The sequence below is a fragment of the Cervus canadensis genome, chromosome 8, assembly GCF_019320065.1.
Source record: "Cervus canadensis isolate Bull #8, Minnesota chromosome 8, ASM1932006v1, whole genome shotgun sequence".
NCBI classification, from domain to species: domain Eukaryota; kingdom Metazoa; phylum Chordata; class Mammalia; order Artiodactyla; family Cervidae; genus Cervus; species Cervus canadensis.
This window is the reverse complement of record NC_057393.1, coordinates 949,416-965,870: the sequence shown is the minus strand read 5'-3', so window position 1 is coordinate 965,870 and position 16,455 is coordinate 949,416. Positions and strand designations below refer to the sequence as shown.

At 56.0% G+C, this 16,455-nt stretch overlaps 1 protein-coding gene across 3 annotated transcripts in view; it reads right to left on the bottom strand.

Moving 5' to 3' along the window:
• Nucleotides 1-16,455, bottom strand: part of CFAP46 (cilia and flagella associated protein 46) — a 96,049-nt gene that overhangs the window by 10,499 nt on the left and 69,095 nt on the right. The window contains exons 40-49 of one of the 3 annotated variants that reach the window (XR_006270787.1): nucleotides 11,873-12,061; nucleotides 11,106-11,294; nucleotides 9,420-9,803; nucleotides 8,853-9,023; nucleotides 4,447-4,544; nucleotides 3,945-4,021; nucleotides 3,187-3,317; nucleotides 2,783-2,907; nucleotides 1,976-2,055; nucleotides 1,288-1,444 (exon numbers count right to left, since the gene is read on the bottom strand). Coding sequence is in view for 1 of the 3 variants with exons in the window: in XM_043476002.1 (XP_043331937.1) it covers nucleotides 1,288-1,449; nucleotides 1,976-2,055; nucleotides 2,783-2,907; nucleotides 3,187-3,317; nucleotides 3,945-4,021; nucleotides 4,447-4,544; nucleotides 8,853-9,023; nucleotides 9,420-9,803; nucleotides 11,106-11,294; nucleotides 11,873-12,061 (1,606 nt within the window). In the remaining 2 variants the exon portion in view is untranslated. Of the gene's footprint in view, nucleotides 1-1,287; nucleotides 1,450-1,975; nucleotides 2,056-2,782; nucleotides 2,908-3,186; nucleotides 3,318-3,944; nucleotides 4,022-4,446; nucleotides 4,545-8,852; nucleotides 9,024-9,419; nucleotides 9,804-11,105; nucleotides 11,295-11,872; nucleotides 12,062-16,455 lie in introns of all 3 variants that reach the window. The other 2 variants (XM_043476002.1, XR_006270788.1) reach the window with 2 other exon arrangements.

The window sequence follows — 16,455 nt, the reverse complement described above, 5'->3', positions numbered from 1 at the left end:
CGTGCCGGCTGCAGCAATGCTGCCCAGGGCGTGTCTCTCCTCAGCAGAAGCTCAGTTCAGGTCCACTTCACGCTTTGCACGTCTCTGCTCACCACACTCCACCTCCCACCACCTCCTGACACATGGGCCACAGGCCCAGGGCCTGCTGAATGGTTTGTTGGCTGACTCTATCACCTGCGTCATTTCTGCTGCTGCTTTTGATTGACTTTTCTTTAGCGGTCTTTGAAGGCAAGTACTTTTTGATTGGATGTCAGACATTTCAAATTTTACCTTGTTGGGTCCTGGATTTTTTTTTTTAATTCTTTACATCTGAAACCTTATTTTGAGACACAGTTAGGTTACCTGGAAACAGTCTGATGCCTTGAGGCGTATTTCAGCTCTGGCGGTGGGGCTGACGCCGGCTCCCACGGACAGAGGCCGCACCCTCAGCCCCTGTGCCCGATGCTGGCGGCCATGAGGTTTCGTTCTGGGTGTCGTCTCCTCGCGCGCCTGCACTGGGTCACGACTGGGTCGCAGCTGGGGACGGAGGGGACCCTCTGCGTGTCTCTCCTCCCAGGATCGCCATGTGTCCACAGCCCCCCTCTGCTCACCTTGGGGAGACCGCTGGGCTCTGCCTGGGCCTCCCCTCACCTGCTGCAGCCTGAGACTCTCCGGGCAGAAAGCTGCAGCTCAGCTGCTTGTTTCCTCTCTTGGGGATCGCTGGGCCCACTGTCTGGTTGCCAATATCTGATAATTGGTGCTTCATGTATTTTTGTCTGGGTTTTGGTTGTTTCAGCTGGAACTGAGCTGGTCTCTTTCACCTCATCTTGGGTGAAAATAAAAGTCCAATCTCTTTATTTTTAATGTAATTTGATATTTATCATAGTGAAACATACATGCCAGAAACCACACGGCACAAATGTATCACCTGGAGGATGTTAGCACGCTCTGCATGTTCGTGAAACAGAGTGGCCGCGCCTGGCCCGCCCCTGCCCCCAGGCCAGGCCTGCCGGCCCGCTCCCTTGCTGCCTCTCACCATCTCATCGATGACCAACTGTATCGCTGGCCGGTGACCACCAGCCCCCTCCTTAGAGACAGACGTTTGTGAGGTCAGGAGGGAAGTTAGGGTCCTGCCTGGGGTACGCTGGCAGCTGTCAGAGCGCTGGCTCATGGAAGGCGCTCCCCAAGCGCCTCCAGATGCACCAGGGCCTTGAAAAGCATGGCGACTCTGACGACCGCCTCTTGACAAGAGCTGCGCTCTTACCGTGAGAGCCGTCTGCGCGTTTCAGGTGTCCGCCCAGCTCTCACCTGGCTCCTCTCTGCGGAGGCGATTGCACAGCATCTGGAGAGAAAACTCCCGCGACAGCGAGGAGACCAGCCCGTCGTCGAACACGGAGAGCCCTTCCAGCGGCAGCTCCAGCAGATGCCTGTCCGCGATCAGGATGACGTCGTCTGCGACCTCGGGCTGCACTGCGGGGGGAGGCGGGGAACGCAGCCGCTATCGCCCCCTGGTGGCAGCAGACCCCTGCCCCTCACCACCCCCACCCCCACCCCGCGAGGGACTCGGCGAGGAGGCTGAACTGGGCACAGCCAGGGCCTGGACACCGGCTGGTGGGGGGACGGCGTGTCCTCTGTGGTGCTGAGGGCCGCCCGCGCTCCGTGGGCACTCCTGAGGCAAGTGCTGGAGCCTCGGCTCCTCCCAGCAAGGAGCCCCTTCAAGGGACGGGCGGTTGTGCTAGCCCCGCTCCCCGAGGACCATCCAGAGGGGGCCGTGGCCGCCGGGGCAGCTCCGTTACAGGAAGTGTGGTGATGCTCCCGGGACCCCATGGCTGCTCCGGCCGTCAGCCCCTGAGGGTGACGGTGACATCGCCATGGTCTCTGGCCCTCGGCCTGCCGGGGGGCCTGAGGGCGGGGTGGGCAGCGGGAGGTTGCACGTGGCCCGCCAGGGCACCGATCAGCACCACCCAGAGCAGGCCAGGCCCCAGGCCCCGCTCACCCTGGGACAGGGATGCTTTCCTCTCCTTGTCTTTGCCCTTGGTTTTTCCAGAATCTGAAACAACCACGGGGATCGGTGCTCTGAAAGCAAAGGCACAGATTCAGGTTGAAAAAACCCATGAACACCACTGAGAAGGGGCAGTGAGTCCTCGGGGCAGCGCGTCACCAGGGCAGCATCAGGGCATGAGGCTCCCCACGCTCCCTGCTGGGGGCCCGTCTCCCGAGACCGGGGCATGGACGTGAACACGTTGAAATCAGGACGCTCTGACCTGCTGGCTAATCAGGGAGTCCATGTGCTGACCCCTCCACCTTCCTTCCCCCCAAACCCAGATCCACAGGGCCGGGCCCTTTGCCAGGCTCTTCCCTCCCACCACACCCAGACCAGAGGGCAGCGGGGGTCCGGGTGGCAGGGACGTCCCCCAGAAAAGGTCTGGGGCGGGGCCAGACGTCCCTGCGACGGCAGGCGGGCAGAGCCCAGCTTCTGTCTCTGAGGGCCCGTGCTCTCTCCAGGTCAGTCCCTGGCCCGATTCTGCAGAGAAATAAGCCTGGGGCGTGGCCTCAGCCGCACGGCTCTGACCTTCCCACGCCCACAGCCAGCCGCTCCGCTCGCCGCGGGGCTCAGGGGCGCAGGCTGAGCTGGCTTTTGCATGGAGCCCCCGCCTGCCCACCCTTACCCTGGGCGCCACACTGCTTGGGACCTGTGCACACCTGTGGGGAAAGGGACGCCGTGACCCTCCGCCCCCAGGGTTCCAGCAGTCCGGCTAGAACTCGGGGCCCGAGCCCCTCGGGAGGCGACCCTGGGCGGTACCTGGGCTCTGGAGGGCAGCTGAGCAGCGGGAACAGCGGCTGCAGGTACTGCTCCATGGACTTCAAGACCACCTCGAACCTCAGCAGAGCGCGGTCCTCCCCCATCGGGTGCATGCCTTCCGACTCCTCCTCAACCCAAACAACCGCCGAGGTCAGAAGGTGTCAAAGGGGACCCCTGGAGCCCCCAGGCGGTGAGAAGGAAGGGGCCAGACCCTGCAGGCGACCCCCAGGAAAGGCCCCGCTCAGAGCCAGGGCACTCCTCTGCTGGCACAGCAGGGGCGTCTGCACCAGGCTTGGCTCAAGGACTCAAAGCAGAGTTGGCGCCGGGTCTGGTTGGGGAGCCTGACCTGGGGTCCGGCAGTGCCGGGCGGTGGTCCCTGCCCTGCCCGTGGGCTCAGGTCTCACCAGGCCAGTGCTCAGGGCCATGTCCTCACTGTAGGCCTCAGCCTGGGCCTGCTCCCGGAACTGCTGGACACTAGCCAGCAGGTGGGACAAGTCAGCGGGGCTCACGGCCACCCGAGCCACCTTGCAGGAGCCTGCGGAGACAGAGGCGCGTTGCCACACGGGGCCTCGCAGACCACCCTTCTGGCTGAGAGCACTACGGGTGGAACGCTGTGCACCGCCGGACTGATGGGGGGTGGCAAGCTATGGGCAACGCTTTGGGACCTTCCCCAGAAGGAGTCAGCGCCAGAACCCTGGAGAGGGGACGGCCAGAGAGGCTGGGAAGGAAGGCGGACAGAAACTCGGCATCCGCAATGTGCCCAGGCTGTGTGCAGGCACCGTGAGGGCTCAGCAGGGAACGGAGGTCTGGCCCCCAGCAGGGGTCAGGCTGGATGGTGTCACTCCTGTTGACGTTCAGGAGTGGGGCATCAGGAAGTATCCAGGGGCCCTGGGACAGAGCAGACGGCTCCCCATCTGTGGCTGTAGTGAACGGGCAGGTGGAACGAAGTGCTGAGGCCTAGGAAGGAGCTGGAGGGGGAATGCTGGGGGGGGGGTCTCCCCAGTGGGAGGCACACGGGCCAGGCTCTGCTGCTTCCGCCTGATGCCCCCTCCCTACCTGGGAAAGATGCCTGAATGGGGGCTGGCAACCCCTGGGTCTCTGTCTGCCCCGCCCCCCAGGGACGCCCCAACCCCGCAGAGGGCGGTGCTGTGGCTCGACTCACCCCCGGTCTGGACTATTCTGCCTTTGGCTGCAGGTACGGACTTGGTTTTGTCGTAGGAGGCGCCATACAGACAGGTCCTGTTGGCAGGACGGGGTGGGGTCCCAGAGGAACCCTAAAGAGGCCGACTCTGGGCCACCCCCTCCCCCGCCCCAACATGAGCCCCTCCCTTGAACCTCAGCCAAGTGAGGACGCGGAGTCACACGGCCTCCCCCCTACCCGCCCGCCCGCCCACAGCACTTTGCAGCGTGGCGAGGCTGGCAGACCGGGGTGTCTGCTGCAGTTCCACCGTGCCCTTTAGATCAGGGCTGTGTGCTGGCAGGAGGCGGCACTGTGCCAGGCCCCCCGCCGTCATACCCGTCAGCCTGGGCACCCTGGCAGAGGGGTGGTCCACCCTCCCCATCCCAACGGGCAGCCCACCCCGGCCCGTGCTGTGTCCACAGTGACCGCCGGCGCAGAGGGCAGGGCCCTGGGAGCGGCTGGGGAGCAGGGGAGAAGGCCTCACCCGTCCCTGGAGTGGTGCAGGAAGATGACCCGAACGGTGGGAGGAATGTCATTCAAGAGGTTAAAGTGCTCTTCGGTGACCCGGAGGTTTTGCCAAGCCTGCGGGTGACCCTCGGGGTCAGTGTGGGCCGGCGGCCGCCGCCAGGGGGCAGCAGAAGCGCGCGGACCTCGCCGCGGCACCGCCGAGCAAGGCACGGACCCAGCCCCGCGGAGGGCCCGGCCGCTCCGCCCCTCCGCTCCCCGCGGCCCCGCGGCGCCCCCGCTCAGACACAGGCCCCGAGGCCCGCAGTCAGTCTCCCAGCCCGTAGATGGTGCGGTTCAGCCCGCCTGCACCCCGGTCCCTTTGCTGCGGGTCTGCAGCAGGAGCCGCCGGCAGCCCGCAGACCACCCTCAGAGAGGAGCCGCTCACGCCCTCCCCCCGGTTTCTGATGAAATGAGCTTCAGGTTTGCAGGGGCTGACCAGTGTCCACCGTCAGGTCCCCTGCAGGGGGCGCGGGGAACGCCTGTTCCAGCGGAGCAGACGGATCGAAGCAGGATGCTCCCCAAGCTGGGGGATGGGTCACAGGGGCCAGACCTCCTCAGCTCCAGCGGCCTCCGCCCAGTGTCCCGGATCCCTCCAGGATGGCACCCATGGCAGCTGACCCTGTTGCCCTTTTTGCCTGCAGTGTCCCGTTGGGGAAGGCACAGCCTCTCATCCGTCTGTGGCCAGCGGGCACAAATACTGCTGTGACGTCTGTTCTTGGGGACCACAGCCCGCAGGAAGAGTTGCTGGGTTGAACTCACTTCTCAAGGGGCTACGTGCGGAGGGACCCTAGCCCCCCGGGGGCCCCCTCCTCTTCAGCCCTGGGTGCTCTCCGCCCCTCTGGTGGACGTCCAGTAGTGCATTTCTCTGATGACCAGTGAAGCTGGGCAGCGTTTTAAGGGTTTACTGACTGTTTGGGCGTCTTCTGTGACAGTCCAGCCGTGTGCCTTTCCTCTCTTGGAGGGTCAGTCTCTCTCCTTCCGAGAGCCACCTCCTTTCTCCACACGGGATTCCAGCTCCCGGTCACTCGTGTGTGCTGGACCTCCTCTGAGGTTTGCCTTTGACTCCCGGGCTGTGGTTCTGATGAACAGAGGGTTAGCAGCATGTAGTAAAGTTTGTGCCTCCTTCCCGGTGATGAGGAGGCTCGTCTCCAAAAGCTTCCTCCGCGAGCTCCACTGCATCACCTTCTTGGGGGGAGCCATCCCCCGGGCGGGGCTGCACCGTCCCCTCCCCGCCTGAGTGTCGGCCTCGACGTGCGTCAGGCGTGTGCGGTGGGCCTGTTCCTGGCGTTTTTCTGTCGTGTCTTCTCTTCCGCCGCTTCAAGCAGGTCTTGCTATCTTGTTCGGAAGCTGCCACTTCCTTACAAACGTGTTCACACAGAGTCTTCCTCCCCCAGACGCAGCTGCCTCTCTTAGTCAGTTCTTTTTCAATTTTCCTTAAAGAGGTTTATGGCTTTGGGGGTAGAGATCATATGTCTTTTGTTAGATTTTCCTTAGGTGTTTGATTGGGTTTGATGTCACTGAAAATGGTGTTATTCAGACACTGTAGCCGCTTGTTTGTAACTGGCGTGTAGAGATGCAATCATCGGGACGGCCGTCAGTCGTGACCTGCCGTCTGCGTGCTGTGTCTCAGAGTTGATGACTTTTAAGGCCCATAATCATGTTGACTCTGAATAATCAGTTTTACTTCTTCCTTTTCAATGCTTCTGCCCTTTATTCCTTTTCCTAGTCTAACTATTCTATTGAATAGAAGTATGATAGCTTTCTTGTGTCATTTCAACTCTAAGAGAAAAGTTTTCAGAATTTTTCTGAAAATTAATGTATAGTATGATTTTTGCTATAGGGTTTTAAAGACATCCTTTATCAAATTAAGGAAATTATCTTCTTAGTAATATGGAAACATACATTGCCGTATGTAAGCCAGAAAGCCAATGGAAGCTGCTGTGTGACTCGGACCTCAATCCGCGGCTGGGTAACAACCTAGAGGGGTGGGATGGGGAGGGAGGTGGGCAGGGACGTGGGTAAACCCACGGCTGATTCACGTTGATGCTTGGTAGAAACCAGCACAATACTGTAAGGCAAGTACCCTTCAATTAAAAACAAATAAATTAAAAAAAATTATCTCCTATCTTGATTTTTTGAAATCACAGGCTGGTGTTGAATTTTGACAAACGGTTTTTCTGCATCTATCAAGATGGGCTTACGATTTTCTCCTTTTCCTCCTGTTAGTACGGTGGACTATATTGAATGAGTTAAAATACTAGATTGCATGGTGCACAGCACCTGATCCTCCTGCGTTATCCCTTTCACAGTTCCCGGGTCTTCTTGCTGATACTGTGTGTCCATGGTGATAAGAGATTTTCCCCGCATGTGAGGTCCTCGTTGGGCCTTCAGTATGGAGGCTCGCGGGGCCTCTCTGAGGACAGTCACGGAGTGTTCCTCTTGCTCCTGGCCCCTGAAAGATCATTTCTTCCTTCAGTGTTTGGCGGAATTTGTTGATGAAGCCAACTGGGTCTGGGACTCTCTCTGTGACGGTGTTAAGACACTTAAGTGTTAAGTGTCAAGACACTTCTTGAAGAGAGATTAAGTTATTCAGATTTTCTGTTGTCAGCTTCAGTAGGTTATATTTTTTGAGGAATTTTTCCATTTCATTCAAATTGTCAAATTTATTAGACTAAGGTTATAAAAACAATCTCTTACTAGTTTTTTGATGTCTGAAGGATCTCATGATGTCATATTACCTATCCTGAAATTTCTGTCTTCCCTCTTTTCTTTGTCAGGTCTTCCTAAGTGTTTATCAATTTTACTATTAGTAGTTTTCCCCCTGGAACCCATTCTTGCTATTATTGATTTCCTCTGCTGTAGGCGTGATTTAATATCATGGCTTTTGTTGTTCTATCTCTCATTTGTTTTCCTTTTTTCTTAGATGTTTTTATTCTAGCTTTTTGAAATCAAAGTATAAATCACTGTTTTTGTAAGGCTTTCTTTTTGTGCTCAAGGGTGTATTTTTTCCCCTAAACTCTGTTTTAGACAAGTCTCCTAAGTTTTCTTATATAGTATTTTCATTCTTTAAGTCAATTTAAAATATTTTGTAAACTCCATTATCACTTCTTCTTTGACCAATTGATGATGATAGACATACTGTTGAATTTCAAGGAAACTGCAGCTTTTTTTCACATGTATCTTTTAGTTATTGATTTCTGTTTTAATTTCCTTGTGGTTAGAAAACAAACTGAATGATCTCAGTGCTTTGGCATTTGCTGAGGCATCCTGTGGCCAATGATGGTCGGCTTGGTAAAGGCTCCGCCCACAGACTGGCTTCCCGTTCCCTGAACGTCAGGCCAAGTCCGTTCAGACCTCCCGCACTCGGGGACGATTCTGCACACTCCTGCAGGTTGCTGCTGCTGCTGCTTCTCCTTCTACCAGCAACTGAGAGGATGGGTCCAGCCTCCCCACGGAGCCGAGGATCTGTCTGCGGCTCCTGTCTGGGTCGGTTCTGTTCACACATTTGAAACTCTCCCTGGTGCTCACGGGCTGGGGACGCGGGTCCCCGCTGACTGGCCACTGGGTCATCCCCTCCAGTACTGTGTCTCAGCAGAGCACTGCTGGGCTTTCAACTGATGAGTCTTGCCAGGGTTTACAGACTGCCTCTCACCCCTCCAGGCGGGCCCCGCCCTGCAGGAGGGCGGTTCCTGTCCCTGGGTCACAGGGCTCTTGGCCTGGAGACATTTTTGGGGTGTCACATGGGAAGGCGCTGGAGGCCAGGGCTGCCGCTAGCACCCCTGGCACACACAGGACGGCCCGCACAGAGTGTCGTCCCATCCCTACCGGTCAGAAGGAGAAAGGCAGCCTGGCCCGAGGGGTACGAGGTGGGCCCACACCAGCGGTCACAGAAGCCCCATGGAGGAGGAGGGCAGGATTGATCAGAGCATTCTGGCCTGTTTTCTGTATTCAACTTCATCAAGTTTAATTTCTTTAAGTCTCCAATTCACATTTGCTAGCCCAAATAAAAGAGGAGGTGCTATGAGCTACCATGCTCTGCACATTTCTTCCAAAATTAAATTCTAAGACTTGGCTGAATATAAAATATTTCCTAAAACACAGCATGAACTGAAACGGACCCCCCCCAGAGCCCCATCCTCCCCCCTCCTCTTCGTGACCACCGCAGGCCTGGGTGTCTGTGCTGTGAGTTCGCAGAGTCTCACCAGTGCTGAAGGTGGGCTGCTCTCCCCACTGGGCCCATGAGAAGCTGCAGCTCAGAGAGGGTGAGTGGCCCCCCAGAACCACACAGCAAGCGGGAGGCAGCGCCGGGATCTGCACCTGGTCCGAGGGCGTCTGCAGAGCTGCAGGGTGGGGCAGGCTCAAGGGCGGCCTCGGCTTGGTTACCTTGGATGTGGCGGCCAGTCTCTGCTCCACGCTGGCACAGAGGTTGGTGGACGTCCTCTCCTGGCGCCTCAGCCTGTCCTGGAGCTGCAGCAGCGCGGCCAGCTGTGAGCTGCTAGTGTTGGCCGTGGCTGCGAACAGGACATTGCGCATCCTCTCGGAGGCCGAGCAGCTCTGAAACAGACGGTGGAGGCTGCCGGAGAGGAGCCGGGCCCTGCCCATGGCAGGTGGGCACCCAGGCGCTTCTCCAGGCGGCTGGCACAGCCGACAGGCCGGGCGAGCCCGCCTTCACCGTGGAGCCCGCGGGCTGCCAGCTCGGGACGCGGGGAGGAGAGCGCTCTGCTCTCCCCTGAGCCCCAGGAACACAAGTTTGGGGGCTTCCGCTGCTCGTGCGCCCATGGGAACTGTGATGGGGGGCCAGACCCCCTTCTCTGGGTACCCGGGGTGCCTCCTCCAATGAGCGCCATCCTTAAAGCAGAGCCCAGTCGCAGCCTGGTGGGTGGGGCCACCGGCAGAGGGAGCACTGGGGCCTCGGGGGGCCTTGCAGAAGGGGCCCGGAGCAGAGCATACCTGAGACAGCGCGAGGAACTGGCAGGCGGTCGCGGGCTCCAGGATGCCCATGCACTCCACCATCTCCAGGCTGGCGGCCGCGGCGATGTCCAGTAGGTTGCTGCCCAGGGCCCCATGCAGGCACTGCAGCAGCACCTCGGACGCCTGGGCCAGGTACTGCTGCGCCAGCACCACCCTCCTCCGCGGGGGGACCTCAGACTCAGGCGGGCTCTGCGGGCCGGGCGGCCTGGGGCTGGGTGGGGGCCGGCGTACCCTCTGATCCCAGCCCTTCCTCCGCTCCTCGGGGGTGGCCCTGAAGGACGGCAGTTCACCGTAGGGCCCCTCATGTTCCGGGTCCTCCTGGTTGATCTCCAGACCCCTGAGGCTGCTCAGCTCAGCGCCCCCCTACAGAGGACACACCTCCAGTCAGGGCAGTGTGGAAGCGCGTCTCTGCAGGACCCCTGGGTGAGGGGGCATGGCAGGCGCGCTGCAGCCCACCCTTCACTGATTTAGGTGACCGGTGAGGGCCTGGCAGAGAAGCCGGCACCTGGCAGATGCCACAGGGAGGAGCCTTGGCATGCCGTGGGGATGGCCTTCTGTGCCGCACCCCTTCAGGGCCGGCAAATCCCCTCCCTTGAGCACCAGGACTGGGGGAGCCGGGTGCCCGTCTGCCCCAGGGGCCCAGGGGCCAAAAGCACCACAAGGCTCCTCTTGTCTCCTCTGCAGGACAAGGCACCTGGAGGGGTCCTTGGGAGGCCAGGGGGACCTGCCTGGGGGGCAGCAGGCCCAGGAGACTCAGGTTGGGGGAGCCCTGGGTCTGCGGGGATGAGACAAAGGTGGGCAGCCCCTCCAAGCGGGGGTGTGGTGAGCGCAGCTTCCCAGACGGGCGCCCGCTCCAAGAGGGGCCACATGTCTGGTCCGTGTCTACCTGACCCAGACCCACCTTTTCAGGTGCCCAGTGAATACTGGTTGAATGCAGGGCCAAAATGCCACCAATTCACCCACATGTGAGTCACATCTGAGGGCCTGGAAGCCCGGACAGCCGCCACTGGGCTGACCCCAGGGCTGTACACCCAGCCAGGTCCCTGGGGCCGGCCTGGCTGTACCTGGGCAGGTGCCTCCTGGCGTCTACAGAGGCATTTAGGACGATGACCAGGAGCTCCCATGGTGGCGGCTGTCACCAGAATCCCTTCCTAGGGGCAGGGGCTTCCTCAGGGGCACCAGGCCTGCAGGGCAACCTGGCAGGGGGTGGGTCCTGGAGAGAAGAGGGCCAGCCTGGGTGCACTGGCGCGCTGTCGGGAGGAGGGCTTCCCTGGACCGTGTGGGTGGGTGGGGGCGGGGAGTGGGGGAGCAGTGGGGGTGGGCAGGACCGATCCCCGGGTAGGGCAGGGGCCTGGTCCTCAGGCACAGAGCTGCTGGGGTGGAAAGAGGCGCCAGGAGCCACCGCCCAGGGACGCCTCGTGGGGCGGGGGTGGGATGCCCCACTTAGGACGGCCTGTCCTGCTCGCCCCTTCTCCCCCTCCCGTTCTTCCTCCGGGGGTCGGGCCTTTGGCCTACCTTGTCCTCCCTCCACAGTCCACACCACGCTTCTTGACCCCGGACAATCCAAGGCCTGTTTTCTACCCCAGTTCTTACTAAGATCCCGTGAGCTCTAAGTGTATGATTTTTAGGCCTAAGTGGTCAGTCTGGGAGCCAGCCAGAACGCACCCAGAGGCTCTCCTCCCAGTAGCAGGCGGGGAGCAGGAGGTCCCAGTTCTCGGCCAGCAGGTGCAGCGTCTTCCCGGCCAGGCCCAGGAACCACGGGTGAGGCTCCTCGGAGTCCACGCTCAGCGACTGCAGGCTCCCCAGCTGCGCCAGCACCATGTGGACCAGGCTGTGCTTCAGGCTGAACCACTTCTTCAGGGACACAGACCACCTCAGTCACCCAACCAGGGCCGCTGCTGCCCACCCAGGCCCCACCCTCCAACAGCCCTGCAGTGTGGCGAGGGTCTCCACTGCTCAGGTGCTGGGAGGTTCCAGAGTCTGCTGAGGAGTCTCAGTTTGGGGCAGGTTGACATGGGCGGGAGTTTGTACTGAGTTCCATTTAGGATTCATTTGATTTATTTAGTTACGTCAAGTTCATTGGGTCCACACTTCCCGAAATCCGAAACAGTCTAACAACAGAACACGTTTTGCTCAGAACTGTTCTGCAGAGGTGACATCTTTTTAACAGACTGAAGTTCACCTTTACGGACGCCTTCCTGTGACGACACAGCCGTCAGAGCACCCACCCTGGGAAGGGGCACCTCCCCCAGGAAGACCCCGATCTCACTGGCCGGTCAGACGGGCCTTTCTGGGCTGCTGGGAGCTGCCGGGGTAGGGAGCCCCTCTGCTCAGAGATCTCGGGGGACGTTTGTGAACCCCGGCCTCCCGGGCTCCCAGTGGCTGGTCAGGCACACGGGGGGAGGCCCCCCAGCGCGTGTCCGGGGCGTTACCAGGCCGACGGCGGTGTAGTCGCTGGGGCTCTGCAGGAAGTCGGACAGCAGCTTGTCCGTGGAGCTTTGCTCCAGCTGCCGCCGCCGGGCGTCCTCCCAAGTGAGCTGCAGCGTGTCCAGACAGCCCTCCACGAGGCTGAGCTTGAGGTACCGCAGTTTCCGCATCACAGGGCTGCTGACATTCTGTAGCTGCGGGGTGCGGCCGGCCGTCAGGGCGCGGGAGCACAGCCGGGCCAGGCCGCCCGCCGCCAGGGCCCGCCCGCCACCGCCAGGCCCCGCCCCGCCCGCCGCCAGGCCCCGCCCCTGCCCGTCGCCAGGCCCCGCCCCTGCCCGCCGCCCGGCCCCGCCCGCCTCTCCCTCCGCTTCTCCCTCCTAAGCGAGCCTCTCTGCCGACTCGGCTGGTCAGTTGCTGTTCCTCAGATTTTACGTAATGGAACCGCAGAGCACCTGCTCTCTGCAGGCTGTGTCCATCCTGGGAGCCGTTCCGTCGCTCAGCCATGTCAGACTCTCTGCGACCCCACGGACTGCAGCGCGGGGCGCGTGTGCGTGAGTCCTCCACGCGGACGAGCCGCGCTCTGCCGGGGCCGTCTGCCTGCTTGCTCCCACACCCCCAGTTTGGGGCTGTGGCAGGCAGCGCTGCTGTGAGCGCTCCGCACACGCCCAGGAGCGGGGTGGCTGGGCCAGGGGGCCCGTGCCTTCACTCTTCACGAAACCGCCAAACCATTCCCAGGTGGTCGTTCGTGCTGTCCCCTCCGGCAGCGTGGGAGGGGTGTCCCAGTCTCTCACGTCTTGATAACATTTGGTGTAACTGGTCCTTCAAGTTGTAGCCCTGTTAACAGTTGTGTGGTGGTTTTTCCCTGACTCACTAATAAACTTGCGGTCTTCTCTTGTGACTATTTACCATCCACGTATTTTCTTTGAAGAATTGTCTGTTCAGACGTTTGGCCAGTTTTTATTGGGTTGCTTATGTCTGTTTTGAAAGTTCTTTACATTAATATATTCTAGATACAAGACCTTTGTCAGATAAATGGTTTGTAAATATTTTCTCCCAGTCTGCAACTTGTCTTTGCATTCTCTTAATGGTGTCTTTTGAAGAGCTGAGTCCAATTTATAAATTTTTTCTTTGATGGATTATGATTTTGGTGTCATGGGTAAGAAAGCTTTGCTAAACTTTAAGGCTGCAGAGGCGTTTTCCTATGTTTTCTTCTAAAGGTGTCACAGTTTCAGCTCTCACATGTAGGCCTGTGACCGACCAGTCTTGAGCTGGTTTTTACACGCGGTGTGACATACGAATGGAGGGTAATTCCGGGGGATGGACGTCCAGTTGCTCCAGGAGCTTTGTTTTAAAGGTGAGCCCTTCTTCACTGAACTCTCTTTGCACCTTTGCTGAAAGTCAGTTTTCTTTCTGTATGCATGTGTCTATTTTTAGATTCTCTATTATGTTCCAGTGATGTGTAATTTTACATGAAAAACACACTATCTCGATTCCCATGGCTTTACAGTTCAGTTCAGTCGCTCAGTTGTGTCTGACTCTTTGTGACCTCATGGACTGCAGCACGCCAGGCTTCCCTGTCCATCACCAAGTCCCAGAGTTTACTCAAACTCATGTCTATTGAGTCAGTGATGCCATCCAACCATCTCATCCTCTGTTGTACCCTTCTCCTCCCACCTTCAATCTTTCCCAGCATCAGGGTCTTTTCCAATGAGTCAGTTCTTCACATCAGGTGGCCAAAGTAGTGGAGTTCCAACTTCAGCATCAGTCCTTCCAACGAATATTCAGAGTTGGTTTCCTTTAGGATGGGCTGGTTGGATCTCCTTGCAGTCCAAGGGACTCTCAAGAGTCTTCTCCAACACCATAGTTCAAAAGCATCAATTTTTCGGTGCTCAGCTTTCTTTATAGTCCAACTCTCACATCCATACATGACTACTGGAAAAACCATAGCTTTGACTAGATGGACCTTTGTTGGCAAAGTAATGTCTCTGCTTTTTAATATGCTATCTAGGTTGGTCAAAACTTTTCTTCCAAGGAGCAAGTGTCTTTTAATTTCATGGCTGCAGTCACCATCTGCAGTGATTTTGGAACCCAAAAAAATAAAGTCTGTCACTGTTTCCACTGTTTCCCCATCTATTTGCCATGAAGTGATGGGACCAGATGCCATGATCTTAGTTTTCTGAATGTTGAGTTTTAAGCCAACTTTTTCACTCTCATCTTTAACTTTCATCAAGAGGCTCTTTAGTTCTTCTTCACTTTCTGCCATAGAGTGGTGTCATCTGCATATGTGAGGTTATTGATATTTCTCCTGGGATTCTTGATTTCAGCTTGTGCTTCATCCAGCCCAGCGTTTCTCATGATGTACTCTGAATAAAAGTTAAATAAACAGGGTAACAATATACAGCCTTGACGTACTCCTTTCCCTATTTGGAACCAGTCTGTTGTTCCATGTCCAGTTCTAAATGTTACTTCCTGACCTGCATACAGATTTCTCAAGAGGCAAGTCAGGTGTTCTGGTATTCCCGTCTCTTAAAGAATTTTCCACAGTTTGTTGTGATCCACATGGTCAAAGGCTTTGGTGTAGTCAATAAAGCAGAAGTAAATCTTTTTCTGGAACTCTCTTGCTTTTTTAATGATCCAACAGATGTTGGCAATTTGATCTCTGGTTCCTCTGCCTTTTCTAAATCCAGCTTGAACATCTGGAAGTTCACGGTTCATGTATTGTTGAAGCCTGGCTTGGAGAACTTTGAGCATTACTTTACTAGCGTGTGAGATGAGTGCAATTGTGTGGTAGTTTGAGCATTCTCTGGCATTGCCTTTCTTTGGGATTTCTTTTCATTCCATGAAAACTGACCTTTTCCAGTCCTGTGGCCACTGCTGAGTTTTCCAAATTTGCTGGCATACTGAGTGCAGCACTTTCACAGCATCATCTTTTAGGATTTGAAACAGCTCAACTGGAATTCCATCACCTCCACTAGCTTTGTTCATAGTGATGCTTCCTAAGGCCCACTTGCCTTCGCATTCCAGGATGTCTGGCTCTACGTGAGTGATCACACCATTGTGGTAATCTGAGTCATGAAGATCATTTTTATATAGTTGTTCTGTGTATTCTTGCCACCTCTTCTTAATATCTTCTGTTTCTGTTAGGTCCATACCATTTCTGTCCTTTATTGTGCCCATCTTGGCATGAACTGTTCTCTTGGTATCTCTAATTTTCTTGAAGAGATCTCTAGTCTTTCCCATTCTATTGTTTTCCTCTATTTCTTTGCATTGATCACTGAGGACGACTTTCTTATCTCTCTTTGTGATTCTTTGGAACTCTGCATTCAGATGGGTATATCTTTCCTTTTCTCCTTTGCCTTTTGCTTCTCTTCTTTTTACAACTATTTGTAAGGCCTCTTCAGACAACCGTTTTGCCTTTTTGCATTTCTTTTTCTTGGGGATGGTCTTGTTCACTGCCTCCTGTACAATGTCATGAACCTCCTCCGTCCATACTTCTTCAGGCACTCTTATCAGATCTAATCCCTTGAGTCTATTTGTCATTTCCACTGTATAATCTTAAGGGGTTTGATTTAGGTCATACCTGAATGGTCTAGTGGTTTTCCCTACTTTCTTCAACTTAACTCTGAATTTGGCAATAAGGAGTTCATGATCTGAGCCACAGTCAGCTCCTGGTCTTGTTTTCGATGACTGTGTAGAGCTTCTCCATCTTTGGCTGCAAAGAATAGAATCAGTCTGATTTCAGTATTGACCATCTGGTGATGTCCATGTGTAGAGTCTCCTCTTGTGTTGTTGGAAGAGGGTGTTTGCTATGACCAGTGAGTTCTCTTGGCAAAACTCTATTAGCCTTTGCCCTGCTTCATTCCGTACTCCAAGGCCAAATTTTCCTGTTACTCCAGATATTTCTTGACTTCCGACTTTTGCATTCCAGTCCCCTATAATGAAAAGGACATCTTTTTCTGGTGTTAGTTCTATAAGGTCTTGTAAGTCTTCATAGAAACGTTCAACTTCAGCTTCTTCAGCATTACTGGTCGGGGCATAGACTTGGATTACTGTGATGTTGAATGGTTTGCCTTGGAAACGAACAGAGATCATTCTGTCATTTTTGAGATTGCATCCAAGTACTGCATTTCGGACTCTTTTGTTGACTATGAGGGCTACTCCATTTCTTCTAAGGGATTCTTGCCCACAGTAGTAGATATTATGGTCATCTGAGTTAAATTATTCACCCGTAGCTTTACAGTAAGTCTTAAAATCAGGTAATGTTAGGTCCCCAACTTTGTTCTTCTTTTTCAAAGTTGTGTTGGCTATGTTAGGCCTTTTAAATTCCCCATAGATTTAAAAATCACTTTGTCAATTTCTGTTTAAAAAAACTCTGCAGAATCTTGATCAGGATTGTAGATAATTTAGGGGGGAATTGACATCTTAATAACATCATGTCTCCTGAGCCATGAACTTAATATACCTTTCCATTTATTTAGGTATTGTTTAATTTTTCTAGCAATGTTTTGTGGTTCTCAGGGTATGAGTTTTCACTTTCTGGGTCAAATTTCATATGTGTGCTGTCATATTTAATATACAATTGATCATT